Here is a 24,567-nt window from a genome sequence, read left to right as displayed (position 1 = left end):
TTATTCTGAAGTCTGTATCTACAAATAAGCAGCTACCACAATGAGTTTTGCATATACTTTTTTAAATGGAAGTACAGTACCCCATCAATCACATAATTAATTCAACTCACTACAGAAGTATTTCTCTTCATGAAAATGCTTACTTTTGTTGAGTTATAATCTCAGAAAGTAAGTACGGACATTTAAGCCAGTTTCAACTAATCAAGATTAGAATTTTGCACCAGCAATACCTGTAGGCAAAAGTATTTATGACAGGTAAAGAGCCTTTCCTATTGCCCACAACCCAAACCCAAAGCATTAACAGACCTCATAGTAAGAATGGAGAAAACATATAGTGAGCTCTACACGTGTGAGAATCAGCGAGGCAGAGGGTGGTCCACCATTTACCTGAGCCAAAACTGACATACCTCTGTAAAATGGAAGAGCAACCAGGCAATTTTATGTCACAAAAATCTGATGTTCATTTCTTTTTAACATATACTGATGTCAGCAGAATGGCTTTATGAGGTCTTAAATCTAATACAAACATATACTGCATGAATTGTCCCCCGTTATAACAATTATTATCATCAAGTACTTATGTGTCCACAAATCTTTTTTTTCTGGAATTTCTCTAGATGCCCACCTACCACTGGTTTATGTGGAAAATGTTATCACTTTGCACACTGAACTGGAGCTTCTGCTCCTCACTGGACAACAAAACCGCAAGAGTTATGAACACATTAACTACTCAGTCTTTCACACGGGACATGGAACATGTTTGCACATTTCTTACGGAAGATGATTGAAAGACAATTGTTAAACCCACAAGAAAGTAAAAATAAAAACTTTGCTGATGTAGAATTTAATACTGACCTAATTCTGACTTTTTAGGGGGTTAATATGTTTAGTCTTCATTGTTTTATCCAAAAATATATGGATAGGTAAATACTCTTTGCATTCTGAGATAAGCCTCAACTAATATCAAGTATTTGGTAAAAGCTCCCAAGAGTGCCCTACACTTACAGAGACCTAACTGATGTTTGATACAAGAACTGGTAGCAGCACTATCATTCTGAGCTTCCTCAGGTTCAAAACTGGTCATGATTCTGGTTTTGATTTCAGATTTTCCAATTCTGAACAAACACTCAGAAAAATGTGACAAAAACTCCTCTGCTATACAGTGGCTGGTTAGTATGCTGAAGTAATAAAACGGCAAGAAGTTCTGCAGTGACCTGGCCACTCAGCTTCAGAAAAGATGGAGATTCTGAGTCAAAGGAGGAAGATATTTCTGTCTTGGAATCCAACCAAGCAACGAAACTCCTTCTGTTTGTAATACCATTAGAATAATCCCTGATGAGGAAGAATAGGACAAAGTCCAGGCAGAAAAAAGAAAAAGGCTAGACAACACAACCAGAAGGGTATATGTTTTTTCAGATTCAACATTCAACCATGCTGAATGGAAATCCCAAAGGATACAAGAATGGCTATAGAATAACCACTAAGAATAACCATTAAGAGTATCAGAATGTCCCCAATGTGTTTAAGAAGGATTACAGCACTCCTACTGCCACTACTTGGCATGGTATTTTCACTGCCTGAAATAAGATGTTACGCTCAGTAAGTGCTAAATTCAGGAACTGCATGCTGCCAGTAGCTTAATGATATAAATTGTACTTGGAGCATACAGTCACTCTAACTTCTTCAGAGCACCCAGGGCATCTTCAATACTTTTGCTAAAGAGCTGCAAGCTTTTTAAGGCATTCCATGACCATGGCTTACACTTTTCACAAAACGTATCACATCTGAAGCCACGATATGCTTCCCATCATCACTGTAGTGAGCGTATATCTGCCCACAGTTTCAGACACTTCCTCTGATGCCTATTAGGCTTCTTCATGACTCTCTTCTGTCTTGCTTCTGAACTATTCCATTTCTCAAGGCTACTTGTAAAGAAAAGCATTAGTTTTATCAATACTAAAAGACATACATCACCAGTGAAGTCTACCATTCATAACATTTAACAACATATCAGGCCTAAGAGTAAAGTGATGACATTTTTCCTTGAGACAGTCAAAATTCCCAAGAGGTTTCAATGATAAAATGCAAACAGAATCATTCAAAATTCCTACAGGGGAAAACTGATTGCTGATTTTCTTCTCTACTGGACATATACTTCACTGCAGATACTGCACTATGACTGGCATCAACACTGATGGCAATATTGGTTCCATATCCTTTGGCAGCATCAGCTTCTTGAGAGGCAGTACTTCTCTGCTCAATACAATATTAACCACCATCAACTCAAAAGGCACTATAGTGTTGTGTCCTTCTTTCTGAGTACTATTGGGCTACTGTGTGGTGCATTAGCTTTGCATCTTGCAATTCTGAAGACTTTGCACTGAATTAACAAATGTGTTTAAGAAGGATGTTTCTTCCAGATTAAACAAATTCATGTTGTACTAGTTTTAACATGACAGAGGCAGCTTAACTTTAGGACCTTCTAAGTTAAAGGCTGGTACATGAGGATCTGGTCAGCATAAAGGAATTCAAAAGGCAATTAGCTGAAGAATATATTTTAAGAAGCAAAGTATTCTTTCTGTGATAATCAATGGGCTGAACATGACCACTTCACAAGAAGTGACTGGGAACAGACAACTGCTAGCTCCCAAGTCACTCTTTTTCACAGTCTTCTATTACAGGACAAAGCAACCTGTAACACTTAAACAACTATAGTGGACTTATTACACTGATATCAAACATACTACCTGCTATCTCATAGCAAGATATAATGTGCACCCCCCAAAAAATACTATTTTTTTAATAGTCTGAAATATAGAGTAAAATGAAGAATATTTCTTATCCATTGCTGGTACTTCACTATATTTTAACTATTTAGCAGTATGTGACACAGTCATCACCTCTATTACGTAACAAAGCCATCTATAAGCTACAACGCAGTGGTAACTGTGGAAGTACTGGCTACACCAAAATGCAGTTGAACCAACTTCATAATCACTTCCCATTAAGTGATAATTAAGGAATCAATCTGGACACAAGGTGGCCTGGCAGACTGTTTCTACCCTATAAAATACAAGACATGGTAAAAGGTAAACAGGACCCTTTAAAAGGCTCTTGATCCCCAATATCCCCAATCAGAAATAATATTTAAGCAATGAAAATCTTGTTTCTGGCAGAACATTTAAACAGTTACAGAACCTAGAAGAGCTTCAGCAGAAACTATTGTTCACTCCTCAATAATCAACAGCCTGTTGCTTGAACTTCCATGTAACATGAGAAAGAGTAGGTCCAGCCAGAATTAGACAGTAGATATCAAAGCACTCTGTACGTATTACATCAACATAGCTTTTTGTTAGCTCACAGAAATTAAAAGAATCTACAGTGTTGTGTTTGCATGTTCAGCAGCCTAAGTCAGTTTATCAAGTTAAAATAGTGTTTCATCCAATATTCCTTAAATATTTACTCTTTAGTACATTTCTTAATGCACCTGCTATTCTTCCTCCTGCAGCTAGCCCTCAGTTACCTGAATTCTCTGACCATGCTTTCTTTCAATTGTCCTTATTGTCCTTTCTGTATGTAGATTATGTTTAGTCCAAGAAGCTGGACCTCTCATAGCACACCTGTGCAGCTACATCTGTTGCAATATTGACTCTTTACTAAAATGGATGCTGAAAAAATAAAAAATAATGTTTCAGAGTGGATAATACAAAGCATCAGAGCAGAACCAGACAGTTTAACTGGAACAATTTCTGTCCAGTTCTTGATGCTGGGTTAAAGATCTAATTTTACCTAACTTTAATATGTCTGCTCAAATTCTGCTTAACCCTTGAGTAACCTGGCACAAATAGACATAAATATGGCATTCATCAGGCTTGTAGGAGGGATCAGGCAATTTTCTACCTTGAGTATGTACGTATATAGATCTATAGCTATCTGCAGAACAAACCAAACAACACGCCCAGGGTTTGCAGAAAAAAAAGTATTCACAACACCAGGATGCCCTGTACTGAATTACACACTCACCCAAATTTAACTGTGGCAGTTAACTTTCAACTGACCTTTGCTAGGCAAAAGGAGTGCAGAAGCAGCCCTAATCTGCTTCTGTGCCCAAACGGAACAAATTAGCTTGAATCACAGCGAAAAAGCAAACCATTCTAAAGATGATCTAAACTAACTACTTTACCTGACTTTTCTCTGAATCAGATTAGGAGTACTCACATGATCTATTAATACAGTCCAACAGAAGGGATGTGGCCTCCAGCTGTGGGCAGAAAGACTTCCAGCTGTTTGCAAAGTGACTGCATATTCTCACACTGGAGGAAACTGATTTGGGAATATAGGATGTCACCAATAAAATAAATAAAGACCAGGAAAGTACATGACAACAAAAAGTGGTATTTATCCTTTCCTACAACACACCGACTGGAATTCCCTTCTAACTATATTTTGCATTCTTGATTTACTTTCAACGTCTGATTTATTCTGAAATAAGTATGGCAAGCACAATTTATAATCAGTTATCCACTACATTTATTTTATATCTTTCATACTGTTTCAAATAAGTCTAACTCTAAAAATTGCATTATTTCTTTGAATTTAATTCAACCCCTTAAGAATTGTACGTAATGGTTACCAATGCTTCTTTAAAGACTATGCACAAGAAACACAAAAGTGTAATAATAGAACGTTATTTGCTTTTTATTAGGTATCCTCAGAGAAACACTCAAGATTTAGTGCAATGCAGTGACTACAGTTCTCAGCATTTAAGACAGTATTTACAATTAATATTAAATTCCTGCCATGTACAATGTGAAATTAAAGTTACACATTTTCTCATTATATGATGGAATTTCTAGCATCGCTTAGTGATACGATATCGCAACTACCAAACTACTTCACTGTGTTCCTCTGTCATTTTAGGAAAATCCAATTAATGTTTAGAAGTGACCTTAAAGGGGCTTTAAACAAAAAGAAAATACAATAAAATACAGAGGTGGGGGAACACTGTTAAGATGAGCTAGGCTTAGTATCACATATACACACTTTGAAGCTGTGATGCCTTTCTGACACAAATGCTATTACAGAAATATTCACAGACTACACTCACCATAGCCTCGTCTATCATATCTCCAGGAGAATGGCCTTTCCAAAACACATCATCTCCTTGACCAGCAGGCTATATTAGTATATAGTTTGGTAGCTATAGTCCTTCTGTCTTATAGTAATGAACAGCAAAAGGGATGAGTTTCATTTCTAATGCCATTTTATTAAATAACAAGTACTGACTTGAGTTACCACGTATTACCCCATTGCCATATAAAATGGGGTAAGGCAAAATGAACATCTGGTTGCCCATGAAAAGGAAAGGAAGATACTAAAGTAAGAGGTTCAGCTGCAGTTCAGGTGCAGTTGAAAGAGTTGTATTGCTCGGGGTACCTGAGAGTTGTTGGGAAAGACCCAGCAGAAGTTCTCAAGGGATAGTTTTTAGGTCACATAATCCCAAATCTTTTCTCTCTTTGCTCTCCAGACATGAATTAAATCAGCCTGTTCTAGGATCTTTCATAATTTAATCCCCACCAGACTGTATGCCTTCTCAACTCTCTCTCCACAAATGTGCATTTAAATGAGAAAACTAGAGTTAGCCTTCCTGATTCAGAAAAAGATTTCGGCTCTAGATCCCAAAGATCCCATCTAACCATTTAAGCAATGAAAGTTTTGTTGTGTTGTTTTTTGGTTTTTGTGTTTTTTTTTTTTTTTTTCTGGCAGAACTTTCAAACAGTTATAGCACCGCAGAAGAGTTTTAGCAGAAACTACAGATACGTTCACCCCTCAGTAACCCATGGCCTGTTGGTCAGAGAACTCACGGATACTTGAGATCAGATCAGGTTACAAGATGTGCCCATACAGTAGCTCACTGCCACTGGAAAACAGAAGTTTCCCCTCTCTCTTCATCCAGCTGCAGATCCTGACACCTGCACCTACCAGATTTTTGCAAGTTGCCCTAACTTGTCAAGACCGCAGAAAACTATCCCAGGAAATGTCCAGCAGATGACGGGAAATTCAGGAGAACTGCTCCACTTTATTAGATGCAAATAAGGTCAATTAATACTGGAGAAGACAAGTTTAGCAGCAGCTTCATATTGTAGATATTCAGAGTCGGGTTTTACTCAAAACACTCTGAAGCGCTGTCTTGTCAGCCACAGCAGCTTCCTGGAGATTCTCCAAGAAATTATCTTCCCTGTGTTCTCCAACACACAAATGACATCCACAGGTACTCCAACACAGCATATTAGATACTGAGATAGAAGACAACATTGCTTAACTTCCCAGGAAAAAGTACCATGCAGCTAACATTTAAAGCTGTTCTGTGCCTTTTTTTTTTTTCTTCTTGAAGATAGCCATTACAGAAGACAGAAGATGGCACTGTACCACGATGTGCACAGGTAAAAATGTTGTGTTGAAACAAGAATATGATGGAAGCATAAGAAAAAAAGCACGCTGAAGTAGGCTTACAAAAGCAAAAACTAGAAAATAGAATTCAGTGGTGAAACAACCATGACACCAAATAAATATTCCAGTCTTCTCCCAAGCAGAAAAATTGGGCTTTACTGTGGGAGGATGGGGGTAGAGTTGGTGAAGTAGCGGTGGATTACAAAATCAGAGCACTAAAAATTCCTTGGCTCCTAGACATGTTTGGACATAGGAGAAAAATTACATTTGTCATTACTAGCTGACCTGAGACATCACAAATTAAGATACTGCTGCAAAATGTGAAAGGTAGTCTCACCAGCGTCAAAATCCATTTTCTATTTGGCAAATGAAAAATTAAAACTGTTACAGAGTAAAATGAATTGTGAGACATATGCAACAGTTTTTCAAATATTACTTGAGACATTTGGCATTAGGTAAATCATTCTAGTCTCCTGTATAAGATAAAACAGTTAAAACACAGTAGCATTACAAAACTTCTTGGAAAACTCAAACACTGCATTGGCTTTCATTACTCTTGTTCTGCAGTAAAACAAGACAAAGAGATGCCCATTTACTTCCGTGGTTAACATCAATATAATAATGCCAAAGCTCCATTTCTGTTTTGCTGACTTTCTAAAGTAGAAAAATTTAAACTTCAAGGCATTTTATCTATTGTTAGAGAAGGAATTAAAGGCATTTTAAAGGCCTGTAATACCATAATTATAAACTTTGAATATTTCAACAACAAAGTTGAAACTGCCTTTTTCAAGATACACATTCCAAACAATATTTATGAAATTCTAAGTTATTCAACAGAACTTCCAAACGCTGCTTGGTATAAATTTAGCATAGGAAGGAAGCACATTCAACATATGCAATAAACTACAGGAAAAAAAAAAAAAAAGTAGGCTTCTTTTTTTTATGTTTTGCTTCTGCATCAAGAGAACACATTGCGATATTTGCAAATCCTCTGGCTATAGCACACAAGTATTATGTTCAACATGTGGTCTTCCCAGTCAGCTGCATCCTCAAACAGGTGCTTTCCATACCTAGATTTCCTTAAAATATCAATCTACTAGTAAGATAGGAATAAAAATAAATAAAATCACACTCCTTAGACTTAAAAGAAGTTGGCTATCACTTTTAGTATAACAATTGCAAAAAAAAAAAAAAAATGCAGAGACTGAAAAAAATAAAGCAAAGAACTCACAAAACATAGGCTGCTCAGCCACATGTGCTAGAACAGTTTAAAATTACAAAATTACATGCTATATTTCCCTTCTGCAAAACCTATTTACCATTCAACAAATAGGATAGATGGTGCCCATGCATACAGTGAGCCAGTCTTTTTAAACAAATGTAAGTAAATCTGTGTAAAACAGTCTAGAAGATAACAGCAATTCCATTAAGAACACTGCCAAAAATCAATACTCAAACCAAACTTGTATCCTCAGTTGCAAGGTAGTTTCCCAAGGGTTTTGTTTGTTTCAAGGGAAACAAACTGGTAGATTATCAGCTGAACACAACACCAACCTGCTCTTTATCTAACAAACTAACAAAACCCATACAAATCACAGAAAATGATATGATAATCACTGTAACACCTGGAAGTAATTATCATTACAGTCCACATATCCCAGTCATTTATTTTAGACAGGCTCTTTAAAAAGTAGCATATGGTACTGGACTTGGGTCTCCCATAGCAGACAGACATTTAAAATGCTGTTTCCTGCTCCTACAAGCACTCATGGACAAACTCTCAGTTATTCCTTGTTTAAAATAGACTCAGACGCTTTCTCTTTCTAAAGCATGGGGATATCGTCTCACTTAGCAGCAAGAATTTTTGAAGTATAGGAAGCATTTAATTCTCCATATGCCAAAGGAGCTTTTGCCCTGGGAAAGCAGCAGTAAGTTGAGAAATACAGAAGCCGATCAATTTTGTTTGTATCTATACCCTTACAAATTAATTCCTTGGGCTGCTTCTTCAACTTACATAAGGTGTGGTGCAGGATTATGGTCAATTTCATGGTACCTCTCAAGCCCAGACCTACCCACTACCCACACTAAAAATACCTCAGCTTGATTCCCCATGACAGCTCAAATAAAGATCATAAGCTCTGCTCAGCTACAGGGCTGGAAATCAAGTCTGTCCCTTGGACATACTATGAAATTTACTGCTGATGTAAAGCACAGGAAGACAATACCAATACTTGTCCTAATACTTGTCCTAAGTTCACTTTGCTCTCTGAGCAAGTGGTAAGACTGATGGTTAGAAGAAGCTTTGTTAAAGGAGTTAATAATAATAAAAACATGTGCACATGCCCTGCTACAGGGTGAAGGCTCCACAGGCTCCAAAAGCAGCAGCTTTAATGGCTCTGCTAAGTAGAAAGAAGCCCTCAGGATTAGCCCTAAATGTCAGTACAAATGTACCTCAAAGGGCTTGCAAGAATAGAATTTTCCAAAATTAAGGAGGAAAACTCTGCAGCACATGCACAGACAGACCTTAAATGGGAAATACCTGACTGAATTGGAAGAGATCTTTGTGGAACCGCAAAGGCACCTCCCTAAACTCAGCCTACTCCCAACCCATTTAGAAGAAAACTATTAGTACCTGTAAGATTTTTAATTTTCCTGCTAGCTTTACTGTCCAAAATCATTCTTTTCTCCTTCCCCCACCAGTTCAACATGAAACAGATTTAAAAACATGAGTATTAGGATTACTAGCTCGCAAAATGAGAGACCATTAGAGAGAGAATTATGATAGGAAGCAAAAGGTAACGTTTATAAACCACTCTAACCCTATGTAATCAAATCAAATTTCTGTTTAAAAAACAGAACATATTAAGCTGCTCAAATAATAGGATATCTGCCAAGAAAAGTCCATTCAAGGATTTTCATCACAACATTAGCTCTAGCTAGTCAAGTGTTCATGAGTATTTGCTGAAGACCATTTTAAAAAAATCATGACATTAAAAGCTAAACTTGCTGGTTCAGTTCAATCCAGCCTACATAAAACATTCCAATACATTTTCAAGTTTAATTCTGCTAGCCGCAAATCAAGAAAAGGGTTAACACTTTGCAAGCATTTCGTCTCACCTCCCGTGTTTTCCAAAAGAAGACTGTAGGGATAGCCTCTGTACTTAAACATAGGCTGCACATGTTCTATGAACACTGCCCCTCCTACCCTCTCATGCATAACCCCATTACTGCACCCACATGAAGTCTTATGAGGTCTTCACTCCGATTATAAGTTGTGCAAGCAAGGAAACAAACACTACCCACTAAGTAAAGATGGTAGAAAACAATAGTAGAAATGGAGCAGAAGTTTGTTCTTACATGAATGTTGTTTTATGAGGCCACATTGTGAACTACTTTTCAGATGCATCAGTCTAACTGATCATATCTAGCCTGAGGTCTCTCCACTCACAAAGCGTATTTTCTGCAATGCCTCCAACCCTGTTCAATGTTCTTCTTCCAGACTATCCTCCTTCCATTAGATTTCCAATATTTACCTATTTCTGCAATTTCCTAAGCAGCAGAAAAGTTCAGTACAGTCAAGTGCATATCTTCTTGATTGCTAATTCTGTATCAACGTTCTATAAAACCTTACTTAGCTTCAAAACATCACCTTTCAAGTACATAAACAAGTAAAGGCTGTTCAAGTCCCTGGACATACAGGACTTATAACTTAGAAAAAGCCAGAGACTGACCTGTGCTAAGACAGTTTCCCAAACCATGTCATGTTGCAATAGAAGTGATCAAAAAAGATGCCTGATCTGGATCTTCCTCATTAAAAAGGGGGAAGGGGAAGATAGCTGGCAGGCTATTCCCCAAAAATACAAAAAATCTCTAAACTTGCCCTTCCCGAACACACAAGCCCTGCTACATCAGATTTGGAGGCTATGCTAGAATATTTTTCCAACTACAATAAAATGGCAGAAAGGAGTTTAAGCTATCTGGCTACCTGAAATCCTGCTAAAATTTTTAGTGTTACTAGAGTATAAACAATTCTTATCATTCAAATGTAATGTCTAAATCTTATATGTAGAAAAAAGTAACAAAATACTTAAGCCAACTATTCATTAACAGCAAGTACACAATCTTTTAAAATACATCCCCATAAAACAGATATTGAATACTTCAAATTTCAGAGAAACAAAAAGCTTGTAAATGAAAACACTATAGTAAGTTTTTATTATGAATCTCATTACATTTGAAACATCTCAGAATCAATCCAAAGTGATTACAGAGAAAATGGACAAGAATCAAATGCTCTTCCCATGTCTGGAAGTTGTTGACGACTATAAACAAAAGGAAGCATTCAGGAAAAAAATCCTAAAGTGGATAGGAAACGTTTCCTAAACAGATTCATGTTCATGTACTTGCCTTCGACAAGATTATGTGATAGGCTGAAAGGTTCCAGAAAGACAGCAGTTTCAAGATGACAATGGCAGCCACCCCTCCAGAAGAACACATTTTCTATGCAATCTGCTGTCTATTTACCTAGCAAGAAGAGTCACTAGCAGGTAAGCTATGGCCAGATGAACTGTCTGGGTAGGCCACATCTGCCAATATCCTATCAATCAGGCATTTTTAATTGAGATTATCAATACTGTCATCCTCTTCACATGATTTCTTTTTTCTCCTATGAACACCACCTTAAGGTCCTTTCATTCACTGCTACATACTCCCTCTTTTGTCACTCTTCTTGCTCCAGTGTCTTACACGCTCTGTTTTTATATGTATACGTCTCCACTCTATCACTCAATCCCAGTATACCCTCTAAAATCAGTTGCTATTTACATTCCCTCCCTACATCCATATTTTTCCTCAACAAAAAGAAACTAAACTGCAATATAAAGGCTGAAGGTGGGCAGGCTCAGGGAACTAAAATGTTAGAGCTTTTTGACAATTTACCTCAGTGAATCAACTCACCACAAGTGCTTTAGAGCATGTACAAAGAAAAAAGCAGGACTGCACAGTAGGTGACAGAGGAGAACTCCCACTCCAAAAGGCAACCATCAGATTTGCTAACTACAACACACAAAACTACAACTTTAGTCTCTCCCAACAAAAACAATACATTTACACAACCTCCAGTGTTTGATCAATTCCATATATCATTTCCAATGTTCACTTGAGCAACACTATCTTTTAATGAAGCTTTCATATCTTATTTATAGGTGTTAATTTAAGTTTTCATTAAAGAAAAAAGTTCATAACAGCTCAAGAATCCATCTAGCAAACATGTTTTGAGCCTAACAAAACCTGTCTTTTTGGCTGTGCCCAAGAAAAAATTCTAACTTCTTTAACCTTTCTACTTCTGGAATGCAAACAATAACACTGACCTTATGTTCATTTTTATCAGTTCATCCTCATTCACCAAAGCCCACTAATGGTAGATGATGGTATCAGTGAAAAGAAAGTGGATTTCTACCACATATATATATATATATATACACACACACCATATTTCCCACTAGCACAATTATATTACCTCAGTGATATATGATAAACAATGGCCACCTCGATGACAGTTAAAAAGCTGGTGGTTTGAGTGATCAATGATGTTGGTTTGGAAGAGGCAAAGATGTACAGGAGACTGTGGTAGTGCTGTTCAGTACCAGGAACTGGCAGGACAGTAGGAGACAACAATCCTGGCAGTAGCAGGTGAGCAAATGTAAGAGAGATGGCACCGGCATTCAATCCTGCATATGCACACTGCTACAGAGAGGTCTCATGGTCAGACGCATGAGCTTATGTATTTCCAGCTTAAGCCAGCTCATTTACTTTTAAAGTAAATGGTGTTAATCTGGTGTGTAGCAAACTGTTAAAACTCCCAGGGAAAGACAAAAGTTTGATCTAATGTCATGGGATATGCTTAATTATTTAGATAATCGTTCTTACACGTGTGACTTAATGGTCAGAACTGTGCAAATAGAATGAATATTACTATTTTGATAGCACTCCCTGAAGACTACTGATGTACCAAAGGTTGTTGCTGTTTCAGTTAGCAGCAGCATCAGGATGCAGTGGTCTTGCTAGAGGTATCTACCTTGTACGTATACATAAATATATATACACATACATATATAGATTATTATGTATAGAAACAACACTAGCAACCAAATAAAATAGCATATGGGCATGCTGGAGCTGTATGTTAGACAATCTAGTATGTAGAAAGCAGTCCCTGTTCAAGTACCCTGTAAATTTGGTTGCTTTGGTTCAGTAGCCATGCTGGAATTTAAGGTAACATCTGACAGAAAGAGTGACCACATTTAGCATCTGACTTAAACATGTTGTTGTACTTTTATGAAAAACTTTTACCGTGCACTTGTGTGTATGTAGCACAGAAATTATGCTCTTGGTCCACCCAGCTGCCAAATCAACCAACAGATGAACCGAATTTCAGACACAAAACTTGTCCATCCCAAGGTACCACCACTGTCCATGTTTCAAGTCCTTGGCCTGACACTGAAATCCTGAATTTAAATGCTAGAGGCCTGTCAACAGCACACCTTTAAGTCAATGCTGACTGACTTCATGTATTGGCTCACCTGACCTAGGAGCTCACAAACAAAAAAAAAATCACACACATTTTTCAAAGCCTCTGGACCAGTTCAAGTATGGAAAATAAACACAGCATGAGAAATAAAGTGGCAATACTATATGAAAGAGGTATTCACTGTGGAAAAACAAAACAAAACAGTAATCCTAGTAATAACAAACAGGTCACAAGTTTCTAAGTGATGGTATGGTGACCTCAAAATACCAGTTTCTTTTTCCTCACGCAGGCATTGTTTTATAATGGAGATCAAAAGCAAAAGCTGTCCTCTCTCTACTGCCTTGGCCTACTGTACTACATTTGGGTCATTTCTGGAAGAAATGTCAACTGCAGCAAGTCTAAGAGGTTAGTTTTACAAAACAAGCAAACCTCCCATCTCCAAATCAAAACCCAATTTTACTGTCAGAAATGCAGCTTGAAAGGGCTGTTAGAAAAAGATAATACTTGATTCCACTACTATGCAGAAAACCCAAGGCAAATCTCCCCTTCTTCCCACCCCAGATCTCCCAAGCTTCTTATGTCCATACCAGCAAACTGTATTCCTAAGTAAATAAGAAAGCTTTCTACACCTTAGAAGCAACAATATTTTTCCATTCAAAAGAATGACAGATTTGTCTAATGCTCTCCAGGTTATCAAATATAACTCAGCTTTCTCTCTTGATCACAAAATGAATACTAGAGAATAGGTGACACTGCAAGATGTCTCATGCAAACTTGTCAGAAAAAAACAAAGAAATGGAGAAAACTACAGAACTGTTTCACCAGCAAAGACTATGGCTACTGTCCTAAACAAAAAAAACCCAACCTCCTCCCCCCCCCTCCCCAAAATATCCAATTTACCTGGACAAGCTGCTAAAGTTGTTGTTAAAAAAAGAGGACTGCTTCTAATCTCTTTTCATAAGCTCCTTCCCTACATTAGATTCAAACTTGTAAGACCCTTAAAACTGTGAAAAAACACTCCTACCTAGTTACTCAACAGTATTTAGGAGTAACATAATTTTTCACTCTTTCAGGAATATTGCTGATGCAAGAGAGAGTCCTTGTTTTTCCTTTCTTTCTACCATTTTAGGTTCTCTTTCCTACTAATTAACTTAAGTGCATTTGCCTCTTCCATTTCTGGCATGCAGCAACATGACACTGGCATGATTCTTGACATTTCAACTGCTTCTCACAGACCTGCATTAAAATCAGTAAGTTCTATCAACTTCTTCTGTTCTCTAATTAGCAAAGGTACATACAGCAGCATAGGCAGCAAGGTCTTCCGTCTGTATACTCAGGAAGATGACTCTGCATCAACTTACACACTGCTTAAACCAGAAGTTTATCTTTACAATCAGGTCACAGTTATGAACCTAACTCCCACAGCACCTTTTTAAAATATCTTTCAAGGCTTTGTAACAAAAGTTACGTAACTAAGCACTTTAATATTTCCATTTATCCAACAAAGATGAATCTTTATTGCAAACTCAGATAAAGTGAAAATTGTAGGTTGCATGCTTAATAAAAGAAAGTGATGATAGAAAAGTCTTTTTGCTTAAATTTAGATTAGAAGAAACTGAAAACTACTCAGAAGGACACAACCTGGGGTTCATAGCCTTATTGCAGATGTGTTTAACTGTGCTCCCCTCGTTGTTAACTTCATTAATTGAAAGGTCACATTCCTTCCATTCATTTGTATTTGGAGTAAAACACTTAAATTATGGGCAATTACATGATGTTTTGAAGACATTTTGAGATATTTGGCTTTCACATCACAAAGCGTGTATTACTTCAGCATTTAAAAACAAAGCAATTCCTTGTTCTCTATCTACTATTCTGAGCCATGATTTGTGAATGGATTACATGGGGTGGGGGGGAGAGGGGAAAAAACAACCAGAAAAGAGGAAGTTGTGCTTTTGAAACTATCAAAGTGGAGTGCATGCTTCGCAAATAAGTACAATTTCAGTAACAATTTAAGATTAAGTTTAACACAGAGTATCTACCATGCATTTCAAAACGAAGCATCTTCTTCCTTCATGAGATTAACAAGAAGACTCGAGACATAAAATTTTAAGTTAAAAACAGAGAATTCATTTTTCTAAAGTCATCTGTGCCTTGCCCTACTTAAAGTTCTAAAAAAAAAAAATCACGGATTCCTAGGATAAAGTAGCCACTAATATAAAAATTCAGTGTCACATTTTTTTGCATGAAAAAACTGCCCCACAAGTCCTGTCATCTTTGCCTTGCTGCAAGGAACAAGTGCAGCATTTCTTGATCTTATACATAAAATGGTTTCAATACCCTCCAACAGGGAAAAGAACAGACAGCTTCTACGGGAGGGAAAGCAATCTTTAGAAAAATCAAGATGCATGAGAAACAGCAAAAGTCCTTGGGCTCAGAAACGCAGCTTTGAAACACCTGGCAGTAAATCAATGTCACCCATTTCACCGTAATCCCTCAAGTCACTTTTATGAAGATTACTTCCTGAACTGCATTCCTCACCCTCCTCCCTCCCCGGCCGACAAGGGCTCTAGGGGAGAACCCTCCGAGAAGCCGCACCGCACATCTGGAGACCAGCGGCGCGACACAAGGACCCGGATCCGGACGTCGGTCACGTTGGGTACAACTGTTCCATTACGACGGCGCCGGCCGGAGCCCCCGACCCCTGCCAGTCACCCCCACCTTCCTGCCAGCGCCACAACTTTCCCCGCGCCCCTCGGCAGCGCGGAGGAGGGTCCTGCGGCAACTCCACCGCCTCCTGCTCGCACAACTCCGCCGGATCCGGGGGTACCGCCGCCGCGTTCCCTCCCGCCCTGGGGGGACACCCCAGTGCCCGGCACTGACGATCGCGCCCGGCGCTTCCTTTCCCCCGCCCGCCGGCTCTTGCCCCACGGCGGCCCCTCACGCCTGTCCCTGCGCACCGCGACCCTCCGAGCTCGCTGCGACCTGCCACTGCGTGTCCCGTCCGCACCGCCTCCCTCCCTGCCCCCTTCCCTCCGAGGCCGGCCGCGGCTCTCGGCTCCCTCCGCCCGGCGGCCGGAGGAACAGGCAGGGCACAAGTTCGCGAAGTGGCGGAGCGGGGGGCAGGCGGTGGGGGACCTCCCGCCGTCCCCACGGCCGCAGCGGGGAAGCCTGCGGGGCGCCCCCACCTCATCCGCTGGGGCACACGGCGCCTGCCAGAGGCGCGCCCCGTGAGGGGGCGGCTTTCCCGCCTGCCCGTCCCGTCCCGTCCCGTCGGCGGCGGCGGAGTCCCTCACCAGGGGTCGAACTCGTGGATGATGCTCTCGAAGCGGATGACGGCGAAGAGCCGGGAACTGAAGCCGGCCAGCCAGGCCAGGAAGAGGATGGTGAAGGAAAGGAGCGACTGCCAGCCCGCCGGCTGCGACAGGCCCCCCGACAGGCCGCCTCCGCCCGCCGGGGGGCCGCCGGCAGCCGCCGCCGCCGCGCCGCCGCCACTCGCCCCAGCGCGGCTGTTGTGCAGCGCTACGGAGTTGGCGGCGGGTTTGTGCTTGTTGTCGGGGGCCGAGTGCTCCGCCATGTTGTACCCGGGGCTCCCTCGCAGCCTCTCCGCCTGGCGCGTGCGGGGAGGAGGCGGAGGAGGGGTGGGGGAGGGAGCGGGAGGAAGGGCAGGGGGAGGGAGGCTCGGCAGGGGAGGGGCGGAGCCCGCCCGCTCCCTCAGCGGGTCCTCGCTGACTCCCCGCCGCCGCCGCCTCCTCGCTCAGCCGCGCTCTGCTCCCGCCGCCACCGTCACCATCCCAGTGCGGCGCGCGGGGCCGGCGGGCGGGGCGGAGGGGGCCGGGGCGGCAAGCGACCCCGGGGGCGGGGCCAGTAACGGAAGGAGGAGGGGCCGAGAGGGCGAGGGCTGGGCTCGAGGCGGGGGGAGGGGCCGGGGATCGCGCGCGCGCGCAGGGTGAGGGAAGAGCCGCGGGCGCGCGGCCGGCGTCAGGGAGCTGCGGCCGTCCGGCGCGTGCGCGCGCGAGGGGCCAGGCGGGAGAGGAGCGGGGGCGGGCGGGCGCGAGGGCCGGCGGATCGGGTCCGGCCGAGCGGGCGGTTTGACATTGCCGCCCTCCAGCGCGGGAGGAGCTACGGGGCAGGGGCGGGGCTCCAAAGAGAAGGCGAGCATGGCGGGGGGGGGAGGGACCAATCCGCGCGGTAGTCCTGCTAACAGGAACTCCGTGACGACCTGTCACAGAGCGACAGGTATTTAAAAGGGGCGGGGCGAGCCCCACGCAGCCAATCGGAGTGGCGGGCGTGAAGGCGTGGCAGGGCGCGCAGAGGAGGTTGTGCTCGCGGACAGCCATTGGTGGGGTAAAAAAGGGGGGCGATGACTGGCGGCGGTTTCCTCTAATCAGAGCGAGGCTTGCGAGTCACGTGGGCGCCCTCAAAAGCAGCGATCACCGCGGGCAGCCGCCAGCTCTGTGTCAGGGCTCCGCAGTGCGTGTGGGTTGGCGGGGCGGTGCCGTTGCCGCTGTTCCCGCCGTGCCCTGCGCCGGGGCCCGCCGCCGGGGACCCCCGTGTAGCGGAGTCTGCTGGGAGGCGTAGTCCGCGGGGTGGGGGCGTGCCTCAGCCCCTGAGCGCGCCAGGGGCTGTGCCAACAGCCGTAACGGCGCCGACGCCCCTCGCTTGTCAGGGGAGTGCGTTTGTCGCGGGAGGTAGCAGTGGCGTCAGCCGTCCCTGGGCAGCCCTGCGGGTTCTTCTGCCTCCCCTAAGGGGGCCCTGGGCTGGGATGAAGTGCTGGTCATCCCTGTTGCAGCCCTCCAGCCTGCTTCTGTTTGTCTCTCGTGGTGTGAGCTTACTCTTAGATGCTGTGCCCCCTTGAGGCTCACGTACTTTACATCCGTTTGTTTCAAATGTTTAATTGCCATTGTGGAAATAGTGTCGGCTGCAGCAAGCATTGTGCCAGAGCTTGAGCCTCGGGCAGTGAGGAGGAGCAGCTGAATGCAAGGCCTGGCAGCCCTCACCCTGGTGCCTTCACCTATCTCTGCTGGGACCGCTTCTTCCAGTTTGGTGCAGAGCCCGGCAAATGGAAACCTTGGTGCTTTTTTGCCTTCCTTCACCCCCTCTATTTTTTTTTTTTTTGAAGTGATTTATCTTTTAGGAGTTTTCAAAATGAGATGCTCTTTGAGAGTCTTGTAACTTCCTCAAACATTTTGTGAAACCTGTGGTTACAATAAGGGCTGAAGAAAACTGAAATACAGTGAAGTTCTGCAGTCACACTCTTCATGGTCTTGCTGACCTTCCATTTACTCTGAGATGGCAGGAGACTGCTGCTTTTCGAAACAGTATGTTGCTAAGCACAGGCAAAATAAAAGCTAGATGGTTGTTTGCACTCATTACACCAGCAGCTCATTTTGTGACTTTTATGTAGGGCTGTATTTTTCAAATTAAATAGCCTGGCTTTTGTTTGAGCATCAGGCATTCCCTTTGATACACAAACATGGCTCTCCAGAGGTCCTGAAGATTTGCAGTTCAATTTCACTGGTATAGGTGGGGAACTACGCTGGGCCTTAGCTGACTAATATAATTCTAATTAGTCCTTGCTATTGTCTCCACTTTTATTTTATTTGCCAGAGGAAGAAAACAGCACGTGTCTTGGTAAGAAAAGTGCAAGCCTTTTTATTAAAGTTTTTCTTTTATTGGAAAGCGCTAACAATTTGTAGAGGATGTAACTATTCTTCCTCAATCCTTGCATTAGTTGCTGGGGTTGAAAGCAGAGTTATTGTATTGTAAGATGTGTGTATGTTTTAAGATGAACACTTATGATATACTGTTGCTCCTAAAGGACTCCATTTCACATATTCTTTTAGAATAAGGCTTAGGAAAACGTCCAGAAAATTTTGAGATTCGGTTTTGCTGAATTCGTCTCTTAAAAGGCTATGGATTTTGTTTAGCAGGGTTTTTGTTTGCTTCCTTTTTAGTACCGTGTTCTTTCTTGTTTTTGTTAAAATAGGCCAATAATATGTTAAAGGTAAAATAAATTAGACATTTGCCCCTTTTCTAGCGTTGTCAGTGAGACTTTTTTAATGAGCTGACCAACTGCCATTTCAAGTGAAGGATTTTTTTTTTTAATTGGCTCATGAACAAAGAACAGAAGTGGCTAAAAATTTGCAGCTATTAAATGTTTTCTAAAATGCATTGACTGATTTTACAACAGACTCAGTCCTAGTCTACTTTTCTGAAATGACAATGTGTTATTTCCATTCTCACAGTTGGGATCCTGCATATTGGTAAGAGCAGTTCAAGCTTAACAATGCAGTAGAGGAGCTGCTTTAAATGGTAGCATTGTATGTAGTATACCTTTATCTTCTCCCCTGCCCCTGGCCATTTTTCTAGATATTAAGGAGCCAGAAAGGACTGATGATGCATATCAGCTGGAAATAAAATGTGTGTACCAAAACTTCTTTTTATGTAAAATTTACTATCAGTGTTAACTTTCCTTAATTGTGAGTCTGGTTTATTTAAAAATTATTGCAGATCACGGTGTGGATAAAGTTATATGGTGTTTACTTTACATTTCAGTACTATTGTTTTTACATCCAACAGGGAGGTTATTGCATTCTGACTATACTGATGGAGTTAAATCAGACAATTTTTTGAGCAGAGACAAACCCAGACAGAATGTGATTTATTTGAACACTGACTAATGGTAAAGCATTTCTGTCATTGGTAACAAATGATATTGTTGCCTATTCATTTTCAAACTGTTCAAAAGTATGTACTGTTGAATACCTCAGAGCTTGGGCAATGAAATTTAGTGGCAGCAAAAGCAAAGTTCTAGTAAAAGCATTTATTAATGTTTCTTTAAATATATTGTTTGAATTTTTGTATGACATAAGGTTTAGTAGTCTTACAATAAAATTCATCAAATGCACACAGATGAAAATTCATAGACTGCCATAGTTAGATGGAAGGATTCAGTGATTTTGATACTATACTGCCACAACAGAAATGTAAAATACATTTCTGTAGAGAAGATGAAAAACATGCATACTGGAAACTGCATTCAGCCTGTACTTGATGGGGAAAGAGGTTTTTCTTATATTCTTAAAGAAAAAAAAAAAGTGACACTTTTTTGCCCTCCTATCATCTTCTGTTCTTTCATTTGTTTTAAGGTAATTTGGTTTGATTTGTTCCACTCTGTGTGGTGGTGTTTTTTTAAACACAAAAGCCCACAAAAATATCCACGTTAGTCATTGAGGAGTTGACTTTGCATAGTGATTGTGAAGAATTTTGCATATAGCGAATCAATTCCCTGTTGTGAGCGTGCAAAATAATAGCCAAATGCCTTAAGGAAAAAATGATACTATTCCATTTTCAAGCTTCCTTAATAATGGAATTATTCAGGGGATAATGGCAAGTGCAGAATTCATGTTATGGTTGTACAAACCAGAGCATCTTGGAAGTTGTAGAGCTGCGTACAGTAAAATGTCAGAGGAGAGTACTCGTTCTTCAACACAGCTACAATGTATCACTGATCTTCAGTCTGCTATTAGAAAGAACAGCGAACAAAATTTGTGCTGAAAAGAACTGCACATGGACACATCCAGGTAATAAGTTATTAATCAGAAGTACAAACTTGTGATTGGTGGGAACAATTCATACTTTTCACCAAACTTTATTGGCAACAGTTCAGAAGTGTTTATTAACTGGAGTAGGTACCTTTGCTTAGAAAGACATTTGAAGAGCAGTTCAGGTTTGAGGTGAATAAGCAAGTCTCTTAAACAATCCTTTCAAATTTATGGTCCTGTAGATGAACAGGTTAATACGTTTGTTGTTAAGATTTTTTGAGGATGGCTTTAGAAATCAACAATACAACACTTTCTGAACTGAAGAATGTTATAATGCAAGTAGCACAGTTGAACATAACGATATGGTAGAGGATGATTTCAGCTATGTGCTGAGATCATAATTGTTTAAAAATGCATGACAGTGTCTAAATCAGAGAAAACATAATATTGTTGCACATAATTATCCTTGAGAATCTGAAGTTTAATGCTTTTAAAAATAACTCTATTAGTCTTCATATAGACAAAATGACATGAGTTTAAAAGAACTTTAAAATCAGTTTAATCAAGCAGGTGCAACCCTTTGTGGATACGTGTAAATCAAGCCAGTTGTAAACTGATACAAGATTGTCTGCAAAGAGCTTTGCACCTGCGTAACCGTAATGAGCTTTTTAATTGATTTGAATTAAAATGGCACAACTGTTGTGTTTAGACAAGGCCTTCATCAAGCATTAAATGCAATAACAGTAGAAACTTGACCTACTCCTGAAGATGTTCTGCTGGTGATTTTTCCTTTTCCTTTCAAATAACTTAAACATGTTGATATTCCTCCTCTGATTCTCCTGTCTTAATTATCCTACTTAATTCTCCTTTCCCATGACCTGCACAGTAGTAAAAAGTCACTCGGGTTTTCATGCAAAGACACAATGTTTTTTGCTCTCTCTAACCAACACCTAGGATGTTTTTCTGCCACCAGCACCTTTTGTATCAACCTCATCTTCACTTCTTGAGAAGAAATAGGGCTTTTCCCTCTGGTGAGCTGGTACAAGCTCTGCAAAGTCTCCATCCCTTGTTAGAAAAACTGAGGGAGGGTCACACACAGGGCCTTTCTTTAAATAAACAAAAAATAGCATACTCAACATTATAAAAGTATATATTCTTAGCCACATGCATAAGCGCTGTGCAACATTTAAAACCTGTGGACCTCTGAAGTACCTTTCTTGAGTTGTGTTTTGTCATCTCTAGTGTTTGCAAGCACCTTAACCAGAACTCGCTTGTTCCTGGCAAATGATGCAGCCAAGTGTTTTTGCAAAACTTTCATTTTATTTCTTCTGATAAGAAGGAATGTGCTGCCTTGGGATGATCAGCAAAAAATAAAGTCTTAAAAAAGGCCATTTTCTTCAGGGACATCACTAAAAGGCCCATCAAATAGCTGAAGGGTGAGGTTTAGCATGTAAATGCTAAGTCCCCAGAAGTTGTAGATACTAGGTCTTATTAAAATACTATGTTGGAACAGCAAAGCTGCTAAGGGAACTAGCTGGAGGTAAAGCTAACCTCTGGGGAGAAAAGTGAGAGATATCAATTTTAAATATCTGGGATCTGTTATTGCTTACTTGCAATTAAGGTTAATTTTGTCACTAGATTGAAGTGAGAAGGGCAAGCAGAATATAGGAAAGAGGCATTCTGCTGTTAGCTGTAACACCAGCTGCATGTTCCAGCATCAGAGCAAGATGTGGAGACAACACAGAACAAGAAACAGAAAGGAAAGTTTTTTTTCTGTTGTTGTTTAAAGCCTTTTGAAATTGGTGGGAGTTTTTTGTTGGTAGGATTTTGGTCACCCTTAAGTTGTATATTTTTATCATTGCTTCCCTCACCAGAACATTCCACATGGTTCCTGGTAGCGGTTGAATGTAGGGGAAGGGGGAGAGGGTATTGTTTGCACATTGTCTGTAAGCTATTGCCATAGTTCATCAAAGCTTTACTTTTCTGATTTTAGTTTGGCTGATAAATTTGAGCAAGTTGTTTACATTGCAAAGCTTTTCAGCAGTATCAAAGATATTTCAATGCATTAACTAATTCAGTAGGAAAAAATGTGAAGATCCTGTAGTATAATACCAGCAAAGAATTCCCCCTGCCTGAAAATTTTTCTGTGAGTGTTGTGCAGTATTTTTTCATAACTGAGTTTGTAGTCTAAATGTGCATGGCCTTGAGGAAAGAGGAGTTATTTTACAAAGGATTGTTTCTAGTACTTTTCTGTTGCTAGCAATTCAGACAAATTATTGTCTCCTTGCTGTTTCCTAGACTGCTTGTAGATATTCTTCTAGTCAACTGCTGCATTAGTAACTGCATCAGAATTGCAAAAGAATTTAAGTAATTTTGTTGTGGAAGGAACTGTGCAAAAATGCACAATGCAATACAAACCAGAAACTTATGAGTGCTTTGGGGCTGTGTAATTTCAACCCATCCTCATCCTCACACATAGATCTAAAGTGAGGACTTTATCATTGTCAAGAAAATAATTCAGCAATGACTACTTTATGACTGGAACTGTTTTGGCTGCTGCAGTGGTATCAAATGATTAGAGGCTTCAAAATTGGACAAACTGCTGGATAGCAGAAAAGTTACCAAGAGGCTTTTAGTGACTTCTGTCCACATGTGAGCTGAGACACTATGTTCTGTGATACCAAATCTCTAGGTCTTTAGTACCACATGAATCTCTTTTTGTAGATGACTGTAGAACTTAAATCCCAGATGTATTGTTATCCAGTTGAATTTCTGACATGTTTTTGATTTTTGATTTTTTTTTTTTTTTGTAGATGCATCTGGAACAATTAATGTTTAAAATCCTATCCTGGAAAAACTAATCCCAGAACAATTAGTCCTCACTGCTAAACTCTCTTTTTACGCATCTGTCCTTTAAATATTTTTCCACTTTTGCAAGTCTTAGGGCACCAAAATCCCTATTGATATGTCATGCCAGTTACTGATACGTGCTCCCAGACTTAAAAAACCCAGTTTGTATTTCAAATTAATTTCCTCAAAGAGAATTTGTAATTGCTAAAGGAAAGCAGCCACATAAGTCTGAGGGAAAAAAGAAAACGAACACCAAACCTTTACTTATTTGACAATATAAGAACCGCTGCTGCAAAAACAGGACCAGTGGAAAATCTCTCCCGCCAAAGCACCTGAGTCACTGTTAAAGGCACTTGCAGGACATATTGGGCAAGTTATGCAACTGTTACGTGCCCAGTTTTATTTCTTTAATGTGGCAATCAGCCAGAGTAATATACCCTAACGTAACAAACTGTCTCATAACTTTAAAAAACCTCTCTTGCCTTCTGGTGTAAATTCTGTCCTCTAGAACTTGGTCTTGTTTTTTTTTCACTCTTATGCTCTCTGTACTTCTGCATTTAAAAACACGTTGGGTGGATTCTGTGAAATTGTCTTTAATGTGAAGACACAAAAGTTCCTTACAAATGCTGATTGAATAACTCTACTCCCTGGCACATGCATGCAGCCTGCCTGTCCCCTCGCTTCCCCACCTTGTTGATATGGTGTCTCATTTTTGCATGGAGCCAGTGTTGCTTGAGACCATCCAAAGTTGCCAAGAGCTGTGTTAACTCTGATCTCCATATTGCTCTTTTTGAAGCTAGAAGACATGCACATTGGTTTTGCACAAAGGACTGTGTTCGGTGTTGCTTTAGCTTCTTCGTGACATGGAAATCATACTGTAGAAATAGCCAAACTGTTGACCTTTGTAATTGTATGGGTGAGAGACAGACAAATCTTCCAGCTGTTCCCTCTACTGATGCTTAAAGTGTGGACTATTATAGACAATATTCAAGATTCATCCTGAGAGCCTTTTCAGTCCCATAAGCTATTGTGTCAAACGTGCATTGTTAACAGAGAGAAGGAGAGGGCAGGATAGCACCAGCATCCGCACTGTGTGGTAGCTTCCCTGCCTGCTCTTGTCCTCTGTCATCTAACAGACACACAGTGTCATAAGGAGCTTATCAATGTTAATTCGAGAGAAATGTATTTTGT

At 40.7% G+C, this 24,567-nt stretch overlaps 1 protein-coding gene across 1 annotated transcript in view; it reads right to left on the bottom strand.

Annotated features, from left to right (window-relative positions):
* STT3B (STT3 oligosaccharyltransferase complex catalytic subunit B) overlaps positions 1-16,706 on the bottom strand; it is a 52,458-nt gene extending 35,752 nt beyond the window's left edge. Inside the window, exon 1 of the mRNA XM_065051616.1 lies at positions 16,276-16,706. Within this exon, the coding sequence (XP_064907688.1) occupies positions 16,276-16,556 (281 nt within the window). The 5' untranslated portion in view covers positions 16,557-16,706. The remainder of the gene's footprint in view (positions 1-16,275) is intronic.
* Between the last annotated feature and the right edge of the window lie 7,861 nt (positions 16,707-24,567).

The sequence above is a fragment of the Columba livia genome, chromosome 2 (genome assembly GCF_036013475.1).
Source record: "Columba livia isolate bColLiv1 breed racing homer chromosome 2, bColLiv1.pat.W.v2, whole genome shotgun sequence".
Classification (NCBI taxonomy): Eukaryota; Metazoa; Chordata; class Aves; order Columbiformes; family Columbidae; genus Columba; species Columba livia.
The sequence above is the reverse complement of the archived record's forward strand: the minus strand, read 5'-3'. Positions and strand labels throughout refer to the sequence as shown.